Source organism: Atractosteus spatula, chromosome 16 (assembly GCF_055471065.1).
Source record: "Atractosteus spatula isolate fAtrSpa1 chromosome 16, fAtrSpa1.hap1, whole genome shotgun sequence".
Lineage (NCBI taxonomy): Eukaryota > Metazoa > Chordata > Actinopteri > Semionotiformes > Lepisosteidae > Atractosteus > Atractosteus spatula.
In genome coordinates this window covers 5,702,843-5,727,653 of record NC_142721.1, presented here as the reverse complement: position 1 = coordinate 5,727,653, position 24,811 = coordinate 5,702,843, and the positions used below count along the sequence as shown (strand labels likewise).

Below are 24,811 nucleotides of genomic sequence, written 5' to 3'. Positions count from 1 at the left end.
ATTAAGTAACAACTTTTAAAATTGATAACATTTTCCTTAGTGTTTATTTTAACCATTTACAATCTGCCTTTGTGCTCAGAAGAATTTTTAAAACTTATGAAATAGCAAGATCAGTATATAGTTAATATGACAATGTTAGCTAGCCTTACCCTGCTAGCTAAGAAGAAAAGCTAAGTCTGAGAGTTCTTAATTTCAGTTTTGTTAGTGTCAACGTGAGTGTATTGACTATGGCTTTATAAAAAGAAGCCTAAATTAAGCAGTGTGGAAAATATAGCATTTTATGCTCTGCCCTAACATTCTGATGAAGCAACAAATGAAAGATTATACTGCTTTATTTTCAGAAAATAACATTGCCTATTGGCATATGATTTATACATAAATGTGATTAAGCAATCAACAGATCAGTATATAACTGGTGATACTTTTTAGTTCTTTTAATTGCTATTTTATTTTAGCCCTGAAGAGGGAGCTCTTGGCCGTATGGGAGCTAGAGTACCCAGGCTTGTGAATTGAGGTAGTCTTTTTTTGTAAACATACTATGTGGTACTCAGCTGCAGAGTACTTGGGTTTGATTCCTTTCTCATGTCTAGGTGGAGTTTATATGCTCCCATTATAAGCTCCTGTAGGTATGTAGGTTGTTTGGCTATTCTTAATTTCCCCTTAAGACTTGATCTCATGTATGATTCATTTGCTGGCTAAACTTTGCATAGTATACCATCTCCAGGACACTTAATTTCAATAACTGTATTTGAATAAATTGACAGCAGACTGCAAGCCCTAATCTTACTGATACAAGATTAGATAAAATCCATTTCAGTGCTTTAAAAAAAAATCACTGTAGTAATGAATCACAAAGCCTATAACCTGCTGAACTATAGGATATGAATGGACAATATGCAGATGAGCTTTCTTTTGTTTAAATTGAGCTTCTACCTATTCAGATAAACCCAATACAGATTTCACACTTGCATGGAGCCACACTTTTCTTGTTGCTAAAACCCGATGATGATTGTTTTTCTTTTTAAAGGAAAGTAGTTAATGGGATTTTTCAGAACCCTAGTTCTGCGGAATCCCTGGATTCTGGTTTTGTTTTATTCCTTTGGAGCTTCTGGTTGCCTACCTCACATTTCAGATTAATACATGAAAAATAAATGTGTATTATTAGCCGATATTATTTGAAGATAAAAGCATATGCTAATTACAGGAACGTTCCAGTAGATGGTGCTAGAGTCTACATGGTGCAGTTGATTTTATTTTGCAAAACAGTATTTCATAAAGGAAAAACTACACACTGCAACAGCATTGATCAACAACTTTTCTTTCCCTGAGTAATTAAACAGCCAACACCTTCCCACAAGGCTTTCTAATTGGAGGCCAGGTCTATCAAGAGGGAAATCAAAAATGTTCTCCGGTTATAACTGCATATCAAATTAATAATAAATTGCTTACACGTATATAGCTCTTTTCTGGACACCACTCAAAGCACTTTACAGGTAATGGGGATCCCCTCCACCACCACCACCACCAATGTGCAGCCCCACCTGGCTGATGCAACGGCAGCCATAGTGCGCCAGAACGCTCACCACACATCAGCTATCAGTGGGGAGGAGAGTAATGAAGCCAATTCATAGATGGGGATTATTAGGAGGCCATGACTGATAAGGGCCAATGGGAAATTTGGCCAGGACGCCGGGGGTTACACCCCTACTCTTTTCGAGAAACGCCCTCGGATTTTTTATGACCATAGAGAGTCAGGACCTCGGTTTTACATCTCATCCAAAGGACGGTGCCTGTTTACAGTATAGTGTACCCGTCACTATACTGGCATTAGGACCCACACAGACTGTGGGGTGAGCGCCCCTGCTGGCCCCACTAACACCTCTTCCACCAGCAACCTTAGTTTTTCCCAGGAGGTCTCCCATCCAGGTACTGACCAGGCTCACACCTGCTGAGCTTTAGTGGGTTGTCAGTTGTAAGTTGCAGAATGATATGGCTGCTGGCATAAAATTAGTTATTCCTGCACACTTTCCATCCTTTCCTGTAAAGCTGAGTAGTTGTGCCTTTTAACATGAACAAGAACAAACAGTAAAATACAATAAATATTCTTTATATCTTGACTTTAATGTGAAATAGAAACTTAAAACCTTAATGAACATGGGAACTAGCATTAAGAACATCAGGATTATCTGCTTTTTTTTTCCATCTTCTTGTCTCGTACACCTGCTTCAGAGCTTTTGACCTGGATATCTCCATCATTTTCCTCCTCCTCTGGCCTGTGTTGGACTGCCTGGAGTCATTGTGGCAAGCTGTTTTCAGGAATATTTTCTTCTGAAATAACCTGATGGGCATTAAGAGCTGTTTTTAAATGTTCCCTGTTGTTTAACGGACCCAGTATGCATCAGACGTGCTGCGTAAGGATAGTGGCTTTAGTGCTAAATTTCTATTTAATATAATATGAATAGACTTAATATGAAAAAAAAGCTTGTATTTGTTACTAATTCAGCAAGATCTGTAAGATTTGTCTTTGCAAAATAAAACCACCAATTTCAACCGTGATATGTTACCAAATTGATTCTGCTGGGTTCCAATAATGATAACTGTTAAATTCTATTGTTTTTTTAACTTGAACTTTTACATTGACAGACAATTAGTCTTTACTCATTATTCACTTCAGTTTGCTTTATAGTAAAATACCATATTCTGTTTTTGGTTTTAGCTAGCCACTAAGTTAAAATATTTGATTACTTTAAAATTGAGAACACTTACTGCATTTAGTAATCCTGCCTTATCCATTCTGGATGCTGAAATAGATGTTTAAAAAAAAGATACTCAAAATCCCAGTTTATCCAGAATGACAGCTCAGTGTGTAGCTGTCAAAGATCACCAAATTCTTTATAAACAAAACTTGCTAGGAAATGAAGGATAAAATGGTCAACCATATTTTGATCTGTGGATATTCTTAAGAGCATTCAAAAACAATAACCATTAAATGATATTATAGATTTCAAGTTACATATAAAGATAGTTTATACTTAATAATATAGCATAGATTTTATAATCAACTATGGGTTGATTATAAGCAGTTTTATCCAACCTAAAAAACCCTCAACAGGCACACTCTATATATAGGAATAGACATCTGTACTCGACAATAGATGTCTTAATGCTTCTGTGGTATACTAAAAAGAGTTCTGGCTGAACCTAAAGCAGTCTTGAGAGTTGTGAAGTTGCTTCTCCTCCCCCCCCAACACCTGAAGAATGCTTCACTGCTAAAATGGTTTTCCCTTTTGCTTTTCAGTATGAAATCAAACTCTACTTGTTCTTTTGCAGCTGTAGTGATCTCAGGTGTGCCTCTTACATTGAAGCAAATCACTGTCATTCTAAGAAAATGACATTTTTGGAGACCCTTATTAGAAGTAGTCTAAAACGTGCTTGCCTGGCACTGGGCAGGCTGGTATAAGTGATAACTAGGATCTGTGAAACCAAATGTTAAACATTCTGATTCATGCTAGGTCAACAGAAACTGATCAATTTTACGACAGTTTTCAATACTCTTATTAAAATCAATGCTCCATGTTCCAGATCGTAACCCAAGTAAATATATTAGTAGTGTTTACTGTTCTGTCTATAACCTGTGCAGTATTATAGACTGTTACCCCTCCGCTGTACTGCATGCCTCAAGCATGGAGCAGCGTCCAGCCGATGAAGGTCTGATCTCGTCTCTTTCACATCGGCATTTGCACTTGGTATAACCAATAATTTGGTTAAATTAGCTGTACCTATGACCTTAATTAAAATGAAGAAATGGGTTAAAAATAAAAGTTATTATTTAGTGCGCAGTTGTGCATCCATGTTAGAAATGACTAAAAACAGAATAATTAAGAAGCATACATAATTTTTTGACTAGTTAGAACAGACAGAACACATGTTCTGAGAAAACTATATGAAACTGGTTTTAAGACATATGATTGGTGAATTTTTAAAGCTAATTATTCTTGTATAAATCATACTGTGCTGACTTACAAATGGCGATAGATGGTGCTCACATCAAAAACTTCACTGTATATTCTGATCTATACAAGCAATGTTTTAAAACCTATCATAATAGTACCATGATTGATTCTCACATCTGCATTGTAATGATATCTGAAACCTAAAGCCAGTAAAAGGTATTTCAAAAATACTAAGGTATGTTTTGTGTGGGCTTATCGCCAAATAGGAGTTATTTTTGCACAAGAGGATACTGTTAAGAACTGTAATATAACTGAAAAGAACATTGTGTGATGACTGCAATGCTACCAAGACCTAGATACTCTTATTTCCATAGCCTAATCCAGTAAATGTAAGTGTCTACTTCAATCTAACATTTTTTTTTAAAAATGTATACTTAGGGGATCTGACTTAACCATGAACAATTTTCCTCAAGGATGTATTATTGATTCTGGAATCACACAGTATGGTAAAATGAATTGAATATATAAAACCTTATTTACAGAAGTCAACCAGTGCTCCTACATCTTTTTTTTCTGCGAGAGAGCCCATGCACTGAAAGAAAATATTACCTGTTGTGCTGTTCTTGGGATGATAGCAAGAGCATTGTATGACTGTTGCGTGTGGCAGTCATCACAGCTTCCATACACTACAATGACATCCTCCATGCTCCCTTCATATACATCAAGCCTGCTGTTCATTTCAACATCTATTATATATGCACGGGCCAGATGAGTGCAGATCATATGGTATGTCCATCCCTGAAATGTTTTTATATTTAAGCAATATATTGATTATAAAAAATTATAATGCTTTGCATGTATGTTTTTATAAAAATACTATATGTATATATCTTTTGGGTATTGATTAAATGTTTTTGCTGTCATATTGAGTTGTTGATCATTCATGACTGACTCAGGGGTGGGGCAGAGATGCAGTTCAGTCCCCTTTGCTCATTGTATAACCTTTGTTACATAATGTAATAGTAATAGCCTAGTCTTTGTTATTAATGAGAAAGAAAGGAATGTTCGTGTCTTGTAATTACCTGATAGATGATATTTTCTGTGAAAGCACTAATGCTGATTTTCACTGCCACTGCATGCCAGATTTTATACTCCAGAGAAGGGAACTCGGAAAACAAATCAAAGGCTTCATACAAGGCGTCGATGGAGATGAAGCACGTCTGAAGGGAGGGAAACGAGAGGGTGTAAGAACTCATAGCTAATAAAAAATGGCTTAACTGAACCAGCGCTGATCAAGCCTATTGACAAATGAATTGTTGTGGTTATAAAAAGACCAATTTTAAGACTTGTGTTCATGGTTCTGTAGGCCAAAGATAAGTATCAAAGGGTATAACTAGTGTAATTTTCACCCTTTGGTGTTAAAAGAATATGGTTTTTCAGAATTATTTTTCATATTAAATCTGTGAGGTATGATTCACTAGAATTTCCACCAGCAGGTCTAATTTACACCTCTGGAAATATTAAAGCATACTGTAGTGTAACAGTCTGCCACCAACTGTCAACTGTAATGGTCTCATTAAAATAAACCGTGCAGCTCTTGCAGGCTTTTCATGTGTGTAGTTCCTGTGGTTCGCTCAGATGATCACATTAAGCCCTGAGCACAGTAAAGATACAGAAAATATTACTGAATTGTATAGGCACGTACCTGTGTTGCTGTTTCACAGGTTACTGTCATTTCCATTACATGCTGTGTTAAACAGTTGAGTTCTCCCAGAATGGCACCACAGCTTCTATAATCTGTGGTTCTTGTCTTATCCTTTTCAGACAGGTCTTGAGACTGAATTTTCTGCTTGCTCCCAAAGTCTGGAGAAGTTCCATGAATCTACAAAGCAAAATAATACAGAAGACAATGCCCAGTATTATTTTATTAATAGGAAACATTGATTTGGTACAGATAATGGTGTCTTTTATCCTGTTGAATCCTGTTAATATAAAGTCTGGTGAAAGTAAAGAAATAAAACTTTAATAGTTTGAATTTTAGAGAATTGAGAGCAGAACTTTAGTGTAAACTTTATGAATTGTATTCTCTTGGTATCAGGTTAAATGAGGCACAGGCTGTCCCTTCTTTGAGCATAATTTGCTCTCCTGACATTAAAATCTGGACATTGAACTGGTACTGGTACTGGTACTGGTACTGGAACCCCCCAAAGTCAAAGAGTCGAGTGCTGCTGGGGTAGAGCTGGCGTTATTTGGCCTGTGCTTCTGACTTTCCGGCAAACAGCATCTGCCACAATGAGCTGGGCACCTGTGGTCCATACAAACGTCCAGAGAAGGAGCTGGTAGCATGTCAAAGGACAAATGGATCTACAGGTGGGTGTGCTGGAAGAGCATGTCTGAAGGTTTTGTTCTCTCCCAAGCAGGTATGAGCGTCATTCAGAGAGACAATTGGGATTCTAAAAGGGGAGCATACATGATAAAAAAAGATCTGTCCAGAGCTTCATAGAGACAGGGGGGGTTATGAGATGTTTCATCAGTCTTTAGTCTTCATTAAAATGTCTGTTCTAGCCAAGAAGTGCAAAAGAAAATTGGGCATTTTCCAAAACTGACAAGCTGCAGGATATCATAACTAAATTACTAAAAACTATACACAACTAAATTGGATATCATACAATTCAGTGATAAAAACAGTTTTTAAGTGAGTTGTAAAGCTATCATATCAGGAAACAAATCCACTGAGTTTCAACACAATTATTGTATTAGCTTGCATTTTATGAGGGAATAATCATATTCAATACATGCGTACAAAGAGTTTTTACAATCAATGCTGATGGTTACTTTGAACAAATAAGGATTCTGTGGGGAGATGATATTTAAAAAGAAAGCAGTGTGATTTTGAACAGACATGAAACTCAATAATTATCTGAATTTATAATGATGTTAGTTGCAGATGACTAATCACTGCAAATGATGACTGTTGTCAATTAGCCTTATTATTTTAACTTAGCTGAATACCAAATGGTATTATCTTAATTAATATAAGCAGGTTCTTCACAGAATATGTATGCATCATTTTTAGTTATCTGCACATAAATAGCGTAAAGCATTTAAAAAGCATTTTTTGTTCTTATAATGTAGATGAGCCTTACTTGTGTTTGTGTGGAGTTGCCATATATTTCCATACTAGGATGCCATTTTCCTCCTGCCAACTCATAAACCCACTTCCTCTTATTAAATTAACTTTTTATTTTTTTATTGTAAACCAGTGTCCTAGAACATATTATTTTTTTCTTCACTCCATGACCAAGGAGCTATGTAATTTGCAACAGTTATACACCGTTCAGCAATTCTTGACTAATTCAATCAATATTAATAAGCAAACAATTAAATTATTCAGCTGGTAGTAAATTGTTGAATCAACCCTATATAATCCAAGGTCTACCCTCCCATATGCCTCATTTTTTTCCTCTTGAACAATACAATATTTCAGCACATGGAGCTGATTCTCCATATACTGCCTTCTTCACAGCATTTATTGACAACTTCAATGCCTGTGCAGTGTTTAGTGAGAGTACAGTTATAACACATTGAAATAGTTGTTATATTATATTACGTATAACACTTTCTATTTGCCTTAACATGGACTCTTTCATGACTCAAACTACAATAAAATAATTTTACCTACAGGTATCAGTTACTGAGGTAATGTGTTATACTTCCAGCTATAATCTGTAAAATAATGTCCTAAGGGTCTTCCCCTGTATAAAATATAAAATGCCAACTACATAATTATCTATGAACAACTAGTTTTACTAAAAAATATACATTAAACAGTACAAGGTATTTTTGTAAATGTATTCAATTAAGGATTTATCTAGTTAAATATATGGTTTGGTTTAGTGATTTGACTGGCATCCCTTGATCTGATCAAAATAACCAACTTAAGCTTTCAACATGGATCAGATCTCAGCTTCATGATGTCTGTGTCTTTAATAATACAGTTTTAAATAGGTTAAAACTGCTTCTGAAAAACATTTCCTGCAAATGCCTTGTCTTCCCCTTTGTAGAGGAAATGTAGTAAATTTTCTGAAACTACACAGATTGTTGTTTTTTAAAAATAATGATTATGTAAAAGACCCAGATAGGTTATGACATCAATGAAGTCAGAATACATAGAGGAATAATACAACTCTGACCTTGTCATACTAAAATAGATTCACAAAGAAAAGAACAACTTAATTTTTGATACAACACATTAACATGCATTCTCTCTGTAATTTCTGTACATGACTCAGTGGTCTGTGTGTCAAATGCTCCTGTGATTAATCTCACTTAAAACGACTTTTAAAAATATTGCAAGCTCATTTTTAGCATGGGATAAGAGTAATTATAAAGGCACACACAGTGTTTCAGCAGCCCATAGCCCAGCACAGTAGCCAAGGAGGATACCCCACCAAGGACACACAAATTGGATGTGGATCACTTTAGAGGCACTGACACCAAGGAACGCTGCCAACAAGTCTTTTAGAAGGTATGAGGAAAACTAAGCAAATCCCTGTGATCAAGAGAGAGCCTTTAGATTCCACAATTATATAAAATTGGGTTAGAAATTGCACATACTGTAAGTAGAAGGAGAATTTTGTCAAACGTGGTTCCCCTGCCCAAACTGTCCTTCTTACCTAACTCAAGTTACAATATATCACTTAACAAGTGATCTGTTTTCAATAATAAGGCCTTCTTGACTTAATACCTCATTATTTGATCAACTGTGTCAACTTTGGTAAACAGAACACAACAACTTGAATGGAACCTAGCTAAAAATATGTTTGCACCCAGGTTAGAAAACACTTTTTACAAAGTGAATTATTAATGTATGGAATAGATTACAGAGGTGCATTTTAGAGGAACAGATGGTAGGATGTTTAGATACCGATATACAGTATGTTTTTACAATCACTCAGTAAACAGGAAAACGACCAGCATTTCAAAGATAACAATTCAGTCAGGAGCTCTTTCTGTGCTACATTCATAGTTTTGGAATGCAGGCGTTTCTATTTTGTTACAATTTTTTTGAAGGGAAAAACCATCCAACCAGAGCTATAGAAAAATCATTTTAAAAGTGCAAATTTGCAAACTCAGTATGATTACTTTTAAACCAAATGGGGAAATACATTTCTACCTTAATATAGTACTGTCTTTCAATCTTTTCAGACTTTGTCAATGCAAACAGATCTTTCTAGCTTTATATTAGCAAATTAATTTTCCTATAAAAGGAACCACCAATGTGCTTTTATTCAATTCTTAAAAAAGACTGCCAAATTCAATCTTCAACTCGCTCAATGCTTGAATTGCAAGAGGCTTCTTGTTGTACTGCACTGTGGGGGATGTTCCTTATTTATTGTAAAGAGGTACAGATACAGTTGTTTTATTTTGCGTTTTTGTTTTCTTTTTATACTTTTATTCTATGATTTAAAAAAACACAAACATCAGATGCCCAATTCAGAAGAACATGAAGTCCAGTGGTATTCATGTGGAGAGTTTTATATCTATTTAAATCATATCAGTGATATTAACCTTTGGCTTCTTCATATTTCTTGGTACTTTACACTAGCAAAAATATTTTAATACTTAGAGCATATATCATTTGGCTTTATATACAGATATGTTACCTGGGGAAAACCAACTAGGAGAAATGCTGAAGTAACACATAGAAAATCTACCCGATTGTAAAAAAACCTCAGGATATAATGTTAATACTCCAGATGCATATTATGCTTTGAAAAATTAGAGTATGTTGTGCTTTTACAGTCAAAGCCAAAACCACACAGGCACCAAACCAAAAGTGAAGAAAATGTACTAAATTGTTAATGCTGATATTAAAGTGGCAGATCAAAAAGGTAGTAAAAGTGTCACTACAAAGAGGAGGTTATTATCCCTTACATTTCAAAATAACCCATAATTACAGTGTCACGTTGTAATGTACTAAAATTGCTAATACTGTGTTCCAGCATAAATAGCCCTTTTAAAGTTCCATTATAAGGTGCACCGAAGTGGCTAATCAAAAGTAATTTGTACGTAATAATAACGGTGACTAAATATTGTATTATCTCGAGGGAGTCTTGGAGTGCAGACAGGAGACATAATTAACTCTGAATCAAGAGTTTAATAGCTACAGGTGTGTACTTGAGTAAAGTTTAAAGAAGAAGCCTTATTTCAATGGTGATGAAGGAAAGTTCTGCTTTAAAAAAATCCTACATCTAACATAAATTGCTCGATGGACCTTCAGTGCTTTTGTCTATATAAATAACAATAACATCCTTCCTTAATGTAAAATAAAGTTATTGTGCAAAGGAATGCACGATGCATGGACATCATAGTGCCATACACTACAACATAGTTCTATAAAAATGAAAGATTATGGAAAGTTTATTAAAAGATTTTTAGTTAAAAAATTAACCACCTGATTCTCTGGCAAGGTACAGGTAGCAGGACAAAACCCTTTATGCCTAACCTTTCAAAAATACATTTATAAAACATTTTCTGATTGAGTGTCCTCATTCATTGTGAATTAAAGTTTAGAATCAGAAACAATCTTGATTGTGTGAAAAATATTGAAACATTTTGGAGGTACAGGAGACATTACAGAAAAGCAAGCTGATTGTAATCTATTGTAAAAACTTTTTTTTTCAGCTAAGTTTCACAAAAAAAAAAATCATCATGGAGTAATGGTTGGGGTCTATAACCATAGCTGGAAACCTGTAATTCAGATCCTGGATGTGGTACTGCTGTTGTCACTTGAGCAAGATACTTCACTCAGCTACTGCATATAAATGGGTACAAATGGGTATTACTTAGGATAAAAGAAATACAGCATTAAATAAAGGCACTGAGAGAGCAACACTACAGAATCATTGGATGCCACCAAGAACTAAATCTGAACTAATAACTTTGATTATAAGCAGAGATCAGAATGCACATGAACAGCTTTGCAGAAGCCATTTATACTTGGAATAGTGATGGTATGGAAACCAATGGAAGACATTGTGTGCTAAAGGCCACAATTAAAACGTATTTGCATGTTAATTAAAAAGGTGAATGCTCAAGTAAGGGAGACATAATTAGTAGAGTACCACAGGGCACTGTATTAGGACCACTACTCTTAATTTGTATAAATGATTTATATATAGTATAAAAAGAGCAGTTGTCAAACTACACAGTACAGGAGCACAGTAATATTAACAGACACTATAGAAGGATATTCCAAAATATTCAGACAAAAAACTAGACCTATCAAACACATTGCAGATGATATTTAATGCAGACAAGTGCAGAGGTTAGTGTTGCTAATAAATCTAAGAAGACCTTAGTGTTTATATTGACTTGCTTTTTTCCATCTTCTAGACCATTTTGGAAAACAATAAAAAGAAAAAGAAAATGCTAGAATATATCGTTAAAAAGTGCTGAATTTAAATTAATTAATAATGTACAGCACATTACAATAGTACAATTTGTTTAGATTGTTGTGTACACATCTTATCACCACATTTCAAAAGTAATATTGCTGCTAAAAAATGTCTGTTTCTGAAATAAATTAATCTTTTAGTCCTAAATTGAGAAGACTAGAGAGGACCTGATTCATGATTTTGAAACCCTCCTAGGCATTGACAATGGCATAAACCCAATGGCATTCTTCAGAATCAACGGTGAATCATGTATTTAAGAAAAGAAATGGAAAACTAGTTTCTGTCCCCTATTTTTCATAAAGTAAGTGCTTAAAAAACAGAGAACAGCAGACATTTTTTACACAAAGAACTGGGAAACTACTCATATATAATAAATGTCAAGTCGACTACTCAGTCAAAGCTGATACCCTAGCTTCCTTCAAATCACAGATAGATGGGATCTTTAAATCTATTAACTACTAACAATAAAATATGCTAGATGAGTCAAAAGGCTTCCACTCATTTGTAATCTTTCATATGTTCTAAGGTCCTGTCATGAAAGTCTAACCTGAATAACATTATGTAAGGCTTAACTTTTTAAGGGGCTCTGATTTATTAAATGTGAAGTGATGACTAAAGGACTCTGTGTCAAACCATGACCTTTTTACCTGATAAATACTTTATTTAAAGACCAACCACAGACAGCAAAATAAATAAATAAATGTAATATAATTGTCTGTTCAAAGCAATGTTTTTAAGCACTACCCTGACAAAAAACAGATCACTTACTGAAGGTATTCTTACTTCATTAGCTAAGCAGGCATAACTGGATTTACATGTTATTAAATTAGACATACAATGTCAGTAAAGGGCAAGTTAGTTTAGAGCCCTAAGTTAAGAATTAGTTTATTTAGGCATGATTATTTTTTTTAAATATATAGTGTTTATCATCTAAAAATATCCAATAGTTATCAGATTTGTCAAAATCTAAAACTACTACAGTATGCTAGCAAATTTATAGATAAGTTTGACATATCTTTCAGTAATGGGGATTTCTTATGAAGTACGGTAGTATCCGAGTTAAAAAATGTCAGGTGCTGACACAAGTTTCACAACAAATACTGAATGGGTTAATAATGTGTGTAATTTTCTTTCTTTATTCCAGGGTGTTATGAGGACAGCTAAATATTTCTGATAAACAATTACTGTATGTTTATTTTTGTGTACTCTACCTTTTTAATATATCCATATTGAATACATAGCTAGAATTCCCATAAACATTTCAAATGTGTCCTTTAGGAAAATGTTTTAAAATTAATTACTTCTGTAAAAAAGAAAACACAAAGTGCAAATTCCCCAGCATTGTTTGATGTTTCTGTAAATAGTCAAATTTACAGTAAGTAGGAACTCTTCTATTTCAGTGTGCAGTTTTAGATTACTCTACAGCACTTGTGAAAGTACAGTAGTTAAAAATGCTACAAGATATTGTAACAGTAATAATACTTCTTTAAAAACTTGATACCAAGAGGTTTCCTTTTCTTATTTTTTTCCCACTGTGCAAGAATATACTACTGATATTCTGATTCCATACATACTGAGAGTAAAAATGCAACAAAATGAACAGCGGAACCAACAGCATTTGTTGCATTTTTAATGCCACTCAGGTACTGAAAGGAGAAGAATTTACCTTAACCATCCCGGAAACAATCAAGTGTATTCCTTGAGGTACCTCTCCCTCATGAATTATAACATCACCATAGTCAAAATAAAGAAGTTTTGCTTTGCTCTGAAATGATAAAAATAAATTATTTACTATGAGGTTTAGTATACTAAACAACATTAAGAAATGTAAAATTATAATATTTAAAACATATCTTACTTATCAAATCCTTTTTTGCAAAATGCACTGCAATCTTAGGCTCACTTTTAAGAATACAGGTCCTTGGTAGTAACTAAATGCCAGTAGTAGTGGTTTAAACTATTATAATGCAGAGCAGTGGTCTAAAACTGGGCTCATTTCCTGCAGGGATTAGGTTCTTCTTTGGTTTTGTTCCATTCAAACTCTCAGTTACATAGCTCGTATAATTATTTAATTAACTGCATAACTGAAGTATTTCTTAGCAGGCACCTAATTTAATAGGTAATTTAACTTTTAATGTACTGAAGGTTTTGAATAATCAACTACAAATGTTGTCCAAAAATTATTAAAAAAACAACCTTAATAACAACTATACACATTAAAAAAATAATTACAACTTTTATCTATTAGGTTGGAAAAAACAGAAAACACCAGGTCCTCCACGAATTGAGTCTAATACTTCCGATTTAAAAACACAAATATTGGAAACATACTTATTTGCCTGCAACTCTCCAAAGCTGACTAAATAACCACTGGGGTTTTCTACATACATTTGCCAATGCTGTCAATAAACACACCAGATAACAACATGAAATAAGAAATCCCAATACCTTGATAAACTGTATCTGGCTCTTCTCTTGGTCTAACCATGATACATTCAATAGAAGCTCTTCTGCTGTTGGTGGTGGTATAGATGGTGGAAATTTAATAAGTTTTTTCATTTTTATTTCAATCATCTGCTCAATGGGAAAAAAAAACATGTTTTAATGAATATTTAAACTGAGCCTTTAAAGATATTTGTTAAATAAATTCTAAAAATAATTTTAGACACTGATTAACAACATTAACACCAACTTATTTGACACAGGATGACGGTATTGTTTCAGTGAACTTGAGTGAAAATTTATGGTACTGTAAGAAATCAGAATCTCTGTAAAATATGCAATGTTGCAAAAGACTATTATAATTTTACATTAGGTCATCTCTGATTTTTGTTTTTGCAATTTCAACATGAGTTCTATGTTGAAAATGATATGTACTGTATCTGCTTCTGCATAGTATGTGGCCCTTAAAAGCAGTGCAAGAGTGCAAGAATGTACCTTTTCAAGCTTTGATGCTTCAAGATCATCTAGAAGGCCACCAGACATTAGAGCATGAATTGTATCTCTCTCACTGTTTAGAACAGTTCTGATTGCTTGTCTGGTTTTCACAGAGATAGCAATCTCTGGATGGTCTCGCTGCAGCAAGCCTGAAAAACAGCAGCTCAACATTCTAGCTTATATATAACATACAGGCTTAGTTTTTAGCCATCTCATCGTTTAACTTAGACAAGCTTTAAGTCATATTTCATTGCAGAGCAAGGCATATTATTACTTTGTGTAGTTCTGTTAAAATTCTATTTGCAAGAGAGCAGAACTTCATTCAGAAGGCAGCAGGAATCATTCCGAATGAGTAGAGTAGACTTTTCTTGGAATGTGTTCACATTTAAGAAAAACACTGCAATGAGGCATTCATAAATTGTCCATCTTTTAAAGAATTCTTCACAAATACTTACACTTTCTATCTTTTATTACATGTAGTGCTCCACATTTTTGTTGTTTTATCACATTTCAGCTTACAAGTCACCTTCACCCCTTTATTCTGATACCTTTTGCAGGATCCTGCCAGCCATTTTAGTCACTACAATATGGAAATCTGTCTGCCAGAAAATTGTTATGATTGGTATGATTGTATGCTTTGCCAGTGTAGTTACACAAGGCTGGTGCTCCTACTCTTTCTGACAGTGCCAAATAATGTATGAATACACAGCAAAACCAAGCTATTTGCTTTCCTGTCACATAACACTTCAAATGTATCTTAAAAGGGAATACAAATATATTTGTAAAAGCATACCAAATGTATTTACCATTCTCAATAACAGCTTTTATTTTAAACTACAGTACTTTTAAAACACAAACATGCATTTACAAACTCACTCTTGTTGTAAATTTGAACAATTGAAAATGATAAAAAATCTTACACATGAGATTAAGCAATTCAGCACATCTTTGGTAGTTAGCACCTAATTGATCCAAGGATCTCTTCCAGACATCTCTTGAAAGAAATAAGATATGTTCCAGAATCCCACAAACCTTTGTATAAAAAGTGCTTTACTTTCTCTTTTCTAAATCCACATCTCCCATTGTTTAACTTGTGCCCTCTGGGTCATATTCACTGCTGATTCACTTGAAAGGGTTGTTGTTTTACATATTAAATCCAAATCCCAGAACTCATTTCTCTCCCAGCCATGCAAGCCCCGATTGTTTAGTGGGTTTAAATTCCTATCTATGATGGCTGCAAAGTTATTATTGTCTACAACCTATTTAGTTCATTTATGGGGGGATTATTTGCATTCCAAAGTCCTACATAGAAGCCCTTTTATAGATGGCCTATCTCCAGATATTGACAAGATTGTGTCCTTTATACAGTATTTGTTATAAAAAAGAAACAACAGTTGATAGCTTGCAAAATGTCCATATAGAAAGGGCAAGCTGTAATCTTATCTCAGGTCTTTGAGGGTGTATTTTGTAGGTCAGCAAAGAGCTGCCTTTTAAATGTTAATCAGCAGTGTAATATACTTTCAGAAAAAAAGACATCAATTTTATATGGTTCACACAAAGAATAGTGGCACCTACTGGGAGTTAGAGAAATTGGGTACATTCAGTATGATTACCGTACTGTATCCTACTGTTCTGCTCTTGTATTCAGACGGGAAGAAATTGTATCCCACATGTCGAAATGTAAGCTCACTCCTTAGCCATTTTTCTGACTTTTAACAGTTCACAATGGCCTAATACTTCCATTCCCAGTCTTTTCAGACTTATCTTACCTTACTTTCAGACCTAATTGTTAATATTTTGTAATCAGTGCCCTATTTTCTTTGATGGATGCACACATGATGATTACTTTAAAAGCAGTAAAATGCTGGCTCTTTTTCTTAAATGCTTGGTACAAGATTGAAAAAGCAAGAGAAACCCATTAAATAATAAGGACACCCAAGAGGTTATCATTATGCCTAAGATGACATGACATGGCACAACTGAAGAACTACTGATACTCAGTTCAGAAGAAGTACAGTAGATTCTCTTCTTCAGTAATATACTTCGACACTGTTCCTCTTCACAACACAAGCTCCTTTCAGTATGCTAAAGATGTTACCCCAAGTAAAAAAACAAACCTTACAGGAATAAACAGCTTTACATGACATAATTCATGTATCACATTTTAGGTTTGTAAATGTTTAGCTAGCAACACTTATTTGGTTCACGAGATGAAATGAAAAATCGGTAGAAAGAGGGCAGTCATTTTCCTTCAAGCACAGCTAAACTGCAGTTTCTGGGTTAAAAGACAAAAGCTAAAACAAAACATTTCAAATTGTACAAAATAAACAAGGAGAACAAACACCAGAAATGAAAACATATGGGTATATTTTCTTTCTTAATTTTTATCTTCTTACCAAGCTCCCTGACGGCTTCTTGTCTGTTCTTCTCAAGTATAGTTTTTAATTTCTGAAAGAGACAATTTTGCAATTTCAAAACACTGAAGCAGTTAACACCTTAAAAACCAATGATTAACACTGCTGTACTTAATTGTTATGCTGCCTTCTATCATTAGGTTTGGTAAAGGTTATGGTAAAAACTGAGTGTGGTATAATGTGAAATATATATACAGCATATATTAGTATACATCATACCTAATGACGAGTAATGCTAAAATGGTTATTCAATAGCAAAACATTTAACAAGATTAATTTTAGTCCTTTTTTTCTGACTGATCCAGATTTAAAAACTCAAAACACCATAACAAGGCCCAAAAAGAAATGTTAAAAATGAAACTTTGATGCCTCCAAGTGCAAGAAACTAAATTCTAATCTGTTTATCCAGTACAGGTTTATGGGGGGAGCCAGAGCCTATTCCGGCAAGCAACAGGCACTGCGCAAGAAACACTCTGGACAGGACGCCAATCCATCGCAGGGCACACACTCGCACCAGGGCCAATTTTCTGAGAAGCCAATTAACCAGTACGTCTTATGACTGTGGGAAGCAACCACTGAACCCAGAAGAAATCCATGCGAATACAGGGAGAACTCCACACAAACAGCTCTCCAGGAACTGAACCCAGGGCTAAGAGGCAGCAATGCTAACCACTGCACCACCATACCAACCTTCGAATGTAATGTTTACAAAATAATAATTGCTTCAGTATTTTCTAAAAAATTTCCTACCTGTGAAATTATTTTTTCATCAGAAATATGATCGATAATCTTGCTTATGTCCTCCTCTCCTACCACATATCCTTTTCCAATGTCATAACCAAAACTAAGCTGTTTGTGTATTTGTCTGTTGCACACTTCAATAAGTCTTGGTATCATTATCTGGAAGAGCAGGAAAAAATCATTAGCATTTTAAATGATTCTTTGATAATATGCCCTTCGTTATCATGCAGGTAAATATATACATCATCTGCTTTTTATTCACCATACATCAATTCATATGCCAATAAGCAAAAACTTTTAACAAATATCTAAAAGAGGAATCAGCATTTAAGCACATTCAATGGGTGCAGTGGCTCTGTGGCTCAGGATCTGCACCTGTGGCTGGAAGGCTGCCGGTTTGTACCCCGTGGCTGGCAGAGGAATCCTACTCTGTTGGGCCCCTGGGCAAGGCCCTTAACCTCAACTGCTCCAGGGGTGCCGTATAAATGGCTGACCCTGCGCTCTGACCCCCAGCTTCTCTCCCTGTCTGTGTGTCTCATGGAGAGAACGTTGGGGTATGTGCAAAAGACAAATTCCTAATGCAAGAGATTGTATATGGCCCATAAAGTGATCTTATCTTAATAATCAACTGCACAACTAATTAAATTATGAGGAGAATTTAAAGTGTTTACTAGGAAGAAACAATACTTTACAATATATCAATATATACTGTAGTATCTTTTTAAGTAAGAGTAAAGCAGATGTTCTTTTATATCAGGTAAGACCTCCAGGACAGGAATAAAACAGACCCTGGTACTGCTTGGGAAACTGTTACAATATCAAATTGTCTTATCCAACTGCTGGAACAGATTCACCGGGCCTAACTATTGCAATGGCTTTTGGATAATATAGCTCCATATAATATAATTTTTGATTAAAAGCTGATTTGTGTATTTTAGTTACTTGTATACTGTGACATTTTTAAGATTTGATCTCAGAATGGCACAAGCTATTTGTGCCTTTCAAATTCAATAACATTCTGAACGCAGACTACCAGTCCTTACCATGACCTTACGGTAGTACAAACTCCTGCAACCTGCAACCTACCTTTACCAAGCGGAGAGCTCTGGTGAGGCGAAACATCCTAGACACCCGAACAATTTTGATCATGTGTATGTTTAGATCTACAAATCCAAAAACTTGATCAATAATGATGTCAACTGCTGCCATCAAAATGATAAACAAGTCAAACTGGTTCCAGTGGTTGAACAGGTATGCCCGTCTCATGGCTAATGCCTTGATAAAAGCAAAAAAAGCAGTCAGTTATTTAAGTGAGAGATAGCACAAAACGAATGTGATTATCGGTTAATATACAGTACCACATTTTAAAAAACTCAAGTCTAGCAATTACTTTGCATGTGTATGTGTAAACATATAGATATTCTATAAAGTATGTACATTGATGACTTACATATGAGGACTATGGAAGACTTTAAAAAACAAAATTCAAACATATTCTCATTAAACTATATTTCTATAACCATTTTTTCTAATTTTGCACTTCTTCACTTTTAAAAAGCTCTTCCAGTGCATTTGTCAAATCCTAAGTAGTTCATATAACAGAATAAATTGATCTGCCAAAGATATTTAGCTTCTCAAATGTGAAATTAAATTATACAGTAAACAATCCTTTTAATTGTGAGTTTTTTAATTATTTGTCTATTGGGGAAAAAAGTCGTCAGTACCTTAAATACCGCCTCTATTAGATAGCAAGTGAAGAAAATGTAGTTGGTAATCCTGAGCTCTTTATCATATGCTACCATCGCTGCTGGGATATATTCCAGTATAATGGGGAAAAGATTCAGCAGTATCAGGATGTAGATAAAATACTCAAAGGAGTTACTGAACACAATTTGGTAGCACTTCTTTAAGACAGAATATCTGAAATGACACAAATATTATTTTTTAATGCTCTGAGTAAAATTAACATTTTTCAGAAAACAGTTTTATTCCGTTGTAGATGTAGCATAAGTTTAACAGATATTTTAGAATAATATATGTACAGAATTATACAAACTTTATATAAAAATAAATGTACTTTGAAGGCTTCAGTTTGTCGACCTTGACATTGTACATCCAATCCTCCAACCGCCTTCTTAGGCAGACAAAAAAACCCTTCAATTCCCAAAACTTCTTCACATCTTGCATTGTCATGAACCTGAAGAGAATAAATACAAATAAAGAAACAGTTCCTTTCATAACTGCTTCAACATGACCTGAAAATAAATGTTTGAACAAAATAATTAAATTATTTAAATTTGATTATTTGATGGTTGAATTAGATAATTGAAATTGATTATGTCTATACTGATAAAAGTGGATTACTCCACCTAGATGAAAAAGTTAATTTCTTTTCAAGTGTGAAGATGTCTCAACTCATATCTTTTTTCTTTTAATAGCTGATAACATTTTTATTTATTACTACATTTTGCTAATTTATTTTTACTAGATACTACTTTCAGTATCCCATCCAATTGTAGATTTAGTATTTTCATATATACAGTATATGTACAGTAAATACAGGAAATCTAACTGTATATAAACATGCATATTTGCTGTGAAAAAGATAATGACAACTTTAGATTTTAAATTATTTTATGAATTCAAGGGTTATTCAAGCTTAACTGAAAATAATTAACTCATGGAGCTATATTCAGGTTGTTATGTTCACAGCAAGAGGTCATTAATATTCTCATCATTGCAACTTTTCCAAAAGCTTGCAAATGTCTGTGGACTCAGGAATCCTCATTCTTCTGTTACTTACTATTTCCTGATTCCACAGATATTTGTAGTCTGTTGTAAAACTCAAAAATGTTGCAAAACCATCAGCAAATTTAGTACTTCTCAAGTTGCAACACAGAATAGATGTTCTGTTAACCTTTAAACCAAAGTTTACTGATTATAACAGTCTATGTAAAAAACTGAACACTGTTCAATAAACTCAAATCAAAAAGCTAAACAAGAAAAATACAGATTTTACTGGTCCTACAGATATGAAGAGAGCAGCACTCACTTTCCTCTGTGATCAGTGATGCTCTCTGTGGTGCTAATTAGTGTACGGGCAGCTTCTCTGTTCAACATCCCAGAGCTGTACTGCCTCCAATAACTAGTCTGAAAAACAAGTTTTTTTTCAGGTTTAATACTGCATGTTATATATTACAGAGGGCTTGTTTTTTTTATGAAACACAATGTCCTTAGAATTTCTACCATTTATTATTGTTTAATTACGTACCAAGTGTACCACTTTTTATCATGAATGATTAGATTTCTATACTTATCTATTATTATTAGAAGGTAATCATATTACCACTTTAACTGTGTAACTGTATACCTACACAATAATTACAGGAAACAAAATGTTTCTCTCAATACAGTGGTAATATATATTGTATTTCTGTACTACAAGGTTAACAAATAATTTTATGTAGTAATATATAATTAGTTTGTTCAAATTAGGGGGAAGTTCTAGCAAATAAGCTTTTAACCTTCAAGTAGAATTGTAGACCACCGAGATCCCTTGATCAGTATGGCAGGAGCTGCTTACCACAACCTTTTGCATACCCCATCTCCCCACTTCCTATTTTATGACTTCAGTGATGGTAGAGATGCGTTAAGAAGTTGTTCTTCACTCACTATTTCCACAATTAAGCAGCTGAAAGACTAGCTGCAATGGTTTCTCTGCTTGTGTATTCAATGATTGAAGCATAGCTTGTTGGTGTGACAAGCTCACAGAGTTTTGTGATAAGTGTTGACTTAAATGCCCAAATGTCAACTATTCATCGGTTCATCTTGGTCTTGGATTTGTTCTCAAGTGAACAAAGGGGACAAAAGAAGATACTCAATACTCATGGAGTGAAGCTGGATAGTCTGGAACATAAGACAACAAATCTGGAGGATCACACCAGATCCTCCTAAAAATACTAAAATATTATCTGGACATTCCTTCATTGTAACTGTGTAGGTACAGTAAGTAAGATCAGACCATTTTTTGGCACATTCCATTAATAACTCTGAATTTTAGGGTATTGTGATTTAATGCACTGGGTAGTGCCTAAGTGTTTCTGTGTCAATTTGGCTTCAACAGAACGTACTCACCTTCTGAGCCTTGAGAATCCGCATACGAGCCTCCTCCATCATGTCTTCCATCTCACGAGAAGAGGGATCGCAGGGGATGTTCTTCTCACAGTCTGGACACTTGCTTGTTCTGGCTGTTGGGGAGAACTCTTCAATGCTGACCTTGTTAAACAAACCATCCAGAATGGGCATTCAATCAATGTTATGTCGGTAACAATATCATAGAACAGCAACTATATACATTAAACATTAATATATACCTTATGCCCTATATACTGTCATTCAACAGTTTGGAAGCACCATGTAGAAAGGGGTAGGGGAGAGAAAAGAATAGTTCATTTTTCTTCCAGTGATAAACCAGTAATATTGTACTGGAGGGACCAGTGACCTAATTGATCTAATTATTAGTTTGAAGGGACTGAAAATGCTTTTCAAAGGTCTTCAGAAATCATAGATTTAAATGATCCTAGAATTGGAGATCAGGTACTGTAATCAGTAGACCTGGGATAAGCAGCAGCACTCATTTAATTTCTTATTCAAATATTTTACTCAGGTAAGATAGGAAGGCAATAAATGTAAGAGGATTCTGCAACACTCAAAGCCTGGAGTTGCCCTCCTCTTTTATAATATATAATATACATTGATGTAGAAGTTATAAAAGTGTTATAGGAATCCAATATGTTTTTCTTCAAAAAGAAAAAGTGTACAATTTAAATGTGTGCGTTACCAAGAAATGTTCCTACTACTTTATCCTGTTTCCAAACGTCTTTAGAATTTGACAATATTTAGAATAACAGAATTCTAAATTTAGAATTTTGTATTTGATAATAATATCTTAATATAGATCTGTCCAATTTGGAATTGTTACGGAGCATCAGGAAGAACGTTGTGCAGGTCAGTTCCATAGACGAGAGCGAACAAATCCGAAGGGGCTAGACGAAGTCGAAGTCGGTGAGGCAAGCAGTGTCACGATCCAGAGCAAGAGAAGGGCTTATTTGCTGACGGGCTCAGGAGGAAGAGCTCAGGAAAACAGCAGTGAAGTGCAGGTTGAAGAGGGTTTAAGTAGAGAGTCGTGTGCGGAAAGCTGATTGGTAATTAACGAGGTCCGGCTTTGCCCGTTACAGGAATTGCCAAATGTGTCTTTTTATCTTATCTCACAGCAATGACTCAAACCTAGAACCCTTTATCTTACTTTACAGGCTAAAGGCTCTGTAGAAACGTACAGAAGATGCAGTGCTGATTGGAGCACTGAATCCCTCACTGATGTCACTGTGAGCCCATTGGCACTTCAGCTCGCTCTTCCGCTGGCAGCTAATATCTTCTTCAAATGGAATTTCAGAAGTCTATGAGGGGAAGAGGTATTTCTAGAAAAAAAATTGTGTAGACTATTATATACTTACTTTTTCGTCTGTTGTTTTGTAGGGGTCATCAATCTGGACTGCGTCTTCTGCCATTTTCCAATTTGCATCAGCAAGGAACTTGTCCATTTTTAGCATTGTAAAGGTGCTATTTGCACTTTCTTGCACACGCTGCACTGCACTGTACATTGCCATACGTTTGGGTGCAGAGACATCACACAGACCTACGAAATATTTAAATTAAAGCTCCCAGAATACCGATCAGCTCTGAAAATTAAATACATCACTTTTCATTTGTGAATCAGATATTTTTTTCTGGGAAATGGTACACATACAAGTTTTGCAATTTTATACTCTAATAGTTCAGAGCTAATGTGAATATATATACACCTGTTTCACTGGCCAAAGCTGGATATGCCACAATGATGAACAACAGTAAGTGTGAAACAGCGGTCCAAGACTCCTGACTTTGACTTTATATGAAGCAGAATTTTAAGTCTATTAAGATGATTATGGCTTCTAGCATTGAGAAATCATAGTGATTGTTTTCAGAAGATTCCACAAGCTTGAACGATGTTAACTGAAAGATACTGTGAATGAACGTTCACTGCAATACAATAAAATCCAGATCAAAGTCCTTACCCAAGAGTCTAAGTAACCATGTCATTGTGGTAGCATTGATTAAAAGAGTAAGAACAACCATTCCAGATGTGAGAAGCAGAATCTAAAATGAAAAAAAATGAAAAGCAGTCTTTCAACTCTATGCAGCACTTTGGGGATCCACTGGACCACAGCTATTTCATGGTTTGATATTAAACCAATATATAAATCATTTTAAAGCTGTTGGATGTTTCTTTCTAATCTAAACTTATTATATTTCAGGGGAACAACTAACCATCAGTGAGGTTTTAGTTGTAATGTTGCAATGCACAACCACCCAATTCTTCAGATGACCAAAGGCTGCCCTTGCATATTTCAGGTGATGCTGGATTTCTTTGTCAGTGTATGAAAAATAAAGCTCAAGGCATAGGACGTGCTCTGCAGTCTCCAGACATCTTATATCCACATTGATGGCACCTAGACTTCATTGAAAACTTGCTGATGAAGGACTTGTGTCTTCTGAATATTAAGTATAGTATATATATAAGTTCTCAAAAGCCTCAGTAATTGTTGAAAATTGACTGGAAATTCATTTCTGTCAAGGCTCACAGTTCAGCTTCGCCAGTGTACTTTAGTTTGACTAATTTCAGAATGGTTTTAGTTTCGGACCGGAGTCATTGGAGGTTAAATAATTTACCGTATACTTGGTAAGTCAGCTACAATGCAGCAGGAAGATGTCTGTTCTCAAATGGATGATGGCACTCACTGTGGGAGCCTCCCAATGACTTAATACTGGACCATTGTCGCACAAAATAGAAATTTTCTCATTGCCTAATGCAGACTCAGACCTCAAGCTGCTGATAAAATTGTTTAAAATAGACTACTGATGGAGACCTTACCTTGTTTTGAACAGTGAATTTATCAAACCCATCTGACTGAAATGCCATGAGAGCCAAGTTCAGGCTGAAGGCTCCTTTGGTTCCACTCCATATACTAACTGCTGCCCATCTCCAGTTATACCCATAGCCCATGCGAGACAGTATGGGAGACAATGCTATTATCATAACAAACCTGCAATCATGAAATTTCATCATGGTCAATATATCTTTTTAAGTTATAGGAATTTCAATTAAAATTTTGTAAAGAAAAGCACAAGGAATTACTTACCTTATGATATAGAGTGCAAAGTACAGCACAAAAATGTAAAACAAATCATTAATTGATAGGTGCTGAAA

The 24,811-nt window shown here is 34.8% G+C and overlaps 1 protein-coding gene across 1 annotated transcript; it reads right to left on the bottom strand.

Moving 5' to 3' along the window:
- Positions 1 to 1,154: 1,154 nt before the first annotated feature.
- LOC148819437 (sperm-specific sodium:proton exchanger-like) lies at positions 1,155 to 24,811 on the bottom strand. Its single transcript, XM_088934559.1, has 20 exons — positions 24,744 to 24,811; positions 24,476 to 24,647; positions 23,619 to 23,700; positions 23,019 to 23,200; positions 21,640 to 21,780; positions 20,558 to 20,655; positions 19,583 to 19,702; positions 19,230 to 19,425; positions 18,592 to 18,780; positions 17,515 to 17,664; positions 16,747 to 16,798; positions 14,351 to 14,499; positions 13,862 to 13,987; positions 13,080 to 13,178; positions 5,659 to 5,835; positions 5,036 to 5,173; positions 4,563 to 4,751; positions 3,657 to 3,786; positions 2,767 to 2,801; positions 1,155 to 2,338 (listed from the first exon to the last, which is right to left on the bottom strand). Exons 2-20 carry the CDS (start codon positions 24,638 to 24,640, stop codon positions 2,294 to 2,296), a joined length of 2,463 nt encoding a protein of 820 aa, XP_088790685.1. The 5' UTR covers positions 24,641 to 24,647; positions 24,744 to 24,811; the 3' UTR covers positions 1,155 to 2,293.

Excerpts from the sequence above, each read along its gene's own strand:
- LOC148819437 (XM_088934559.1), bottom strand. The coding sequence starts at position 24,640 with ATGATAATAGCATTGTCTCCCATACTGTCTCGCATGGGCTATGGGTAT. Across the intron at positions 23,201-23,618 it reads ATGGTTACTTAGACTCTTGG|GTCTGTGTGATGTCTCTGCA; the intron begins GTAAGGACTTTG and ends AATATTTCGTAG. Across the intron at positions 5,174-5,658 it reads CCTGTGAAACAGCAACACAG|ACGTGCTTCATCTCCATCGA; the intron begins GTACGTGCCTAT and ends CCCTCCCTTCAG.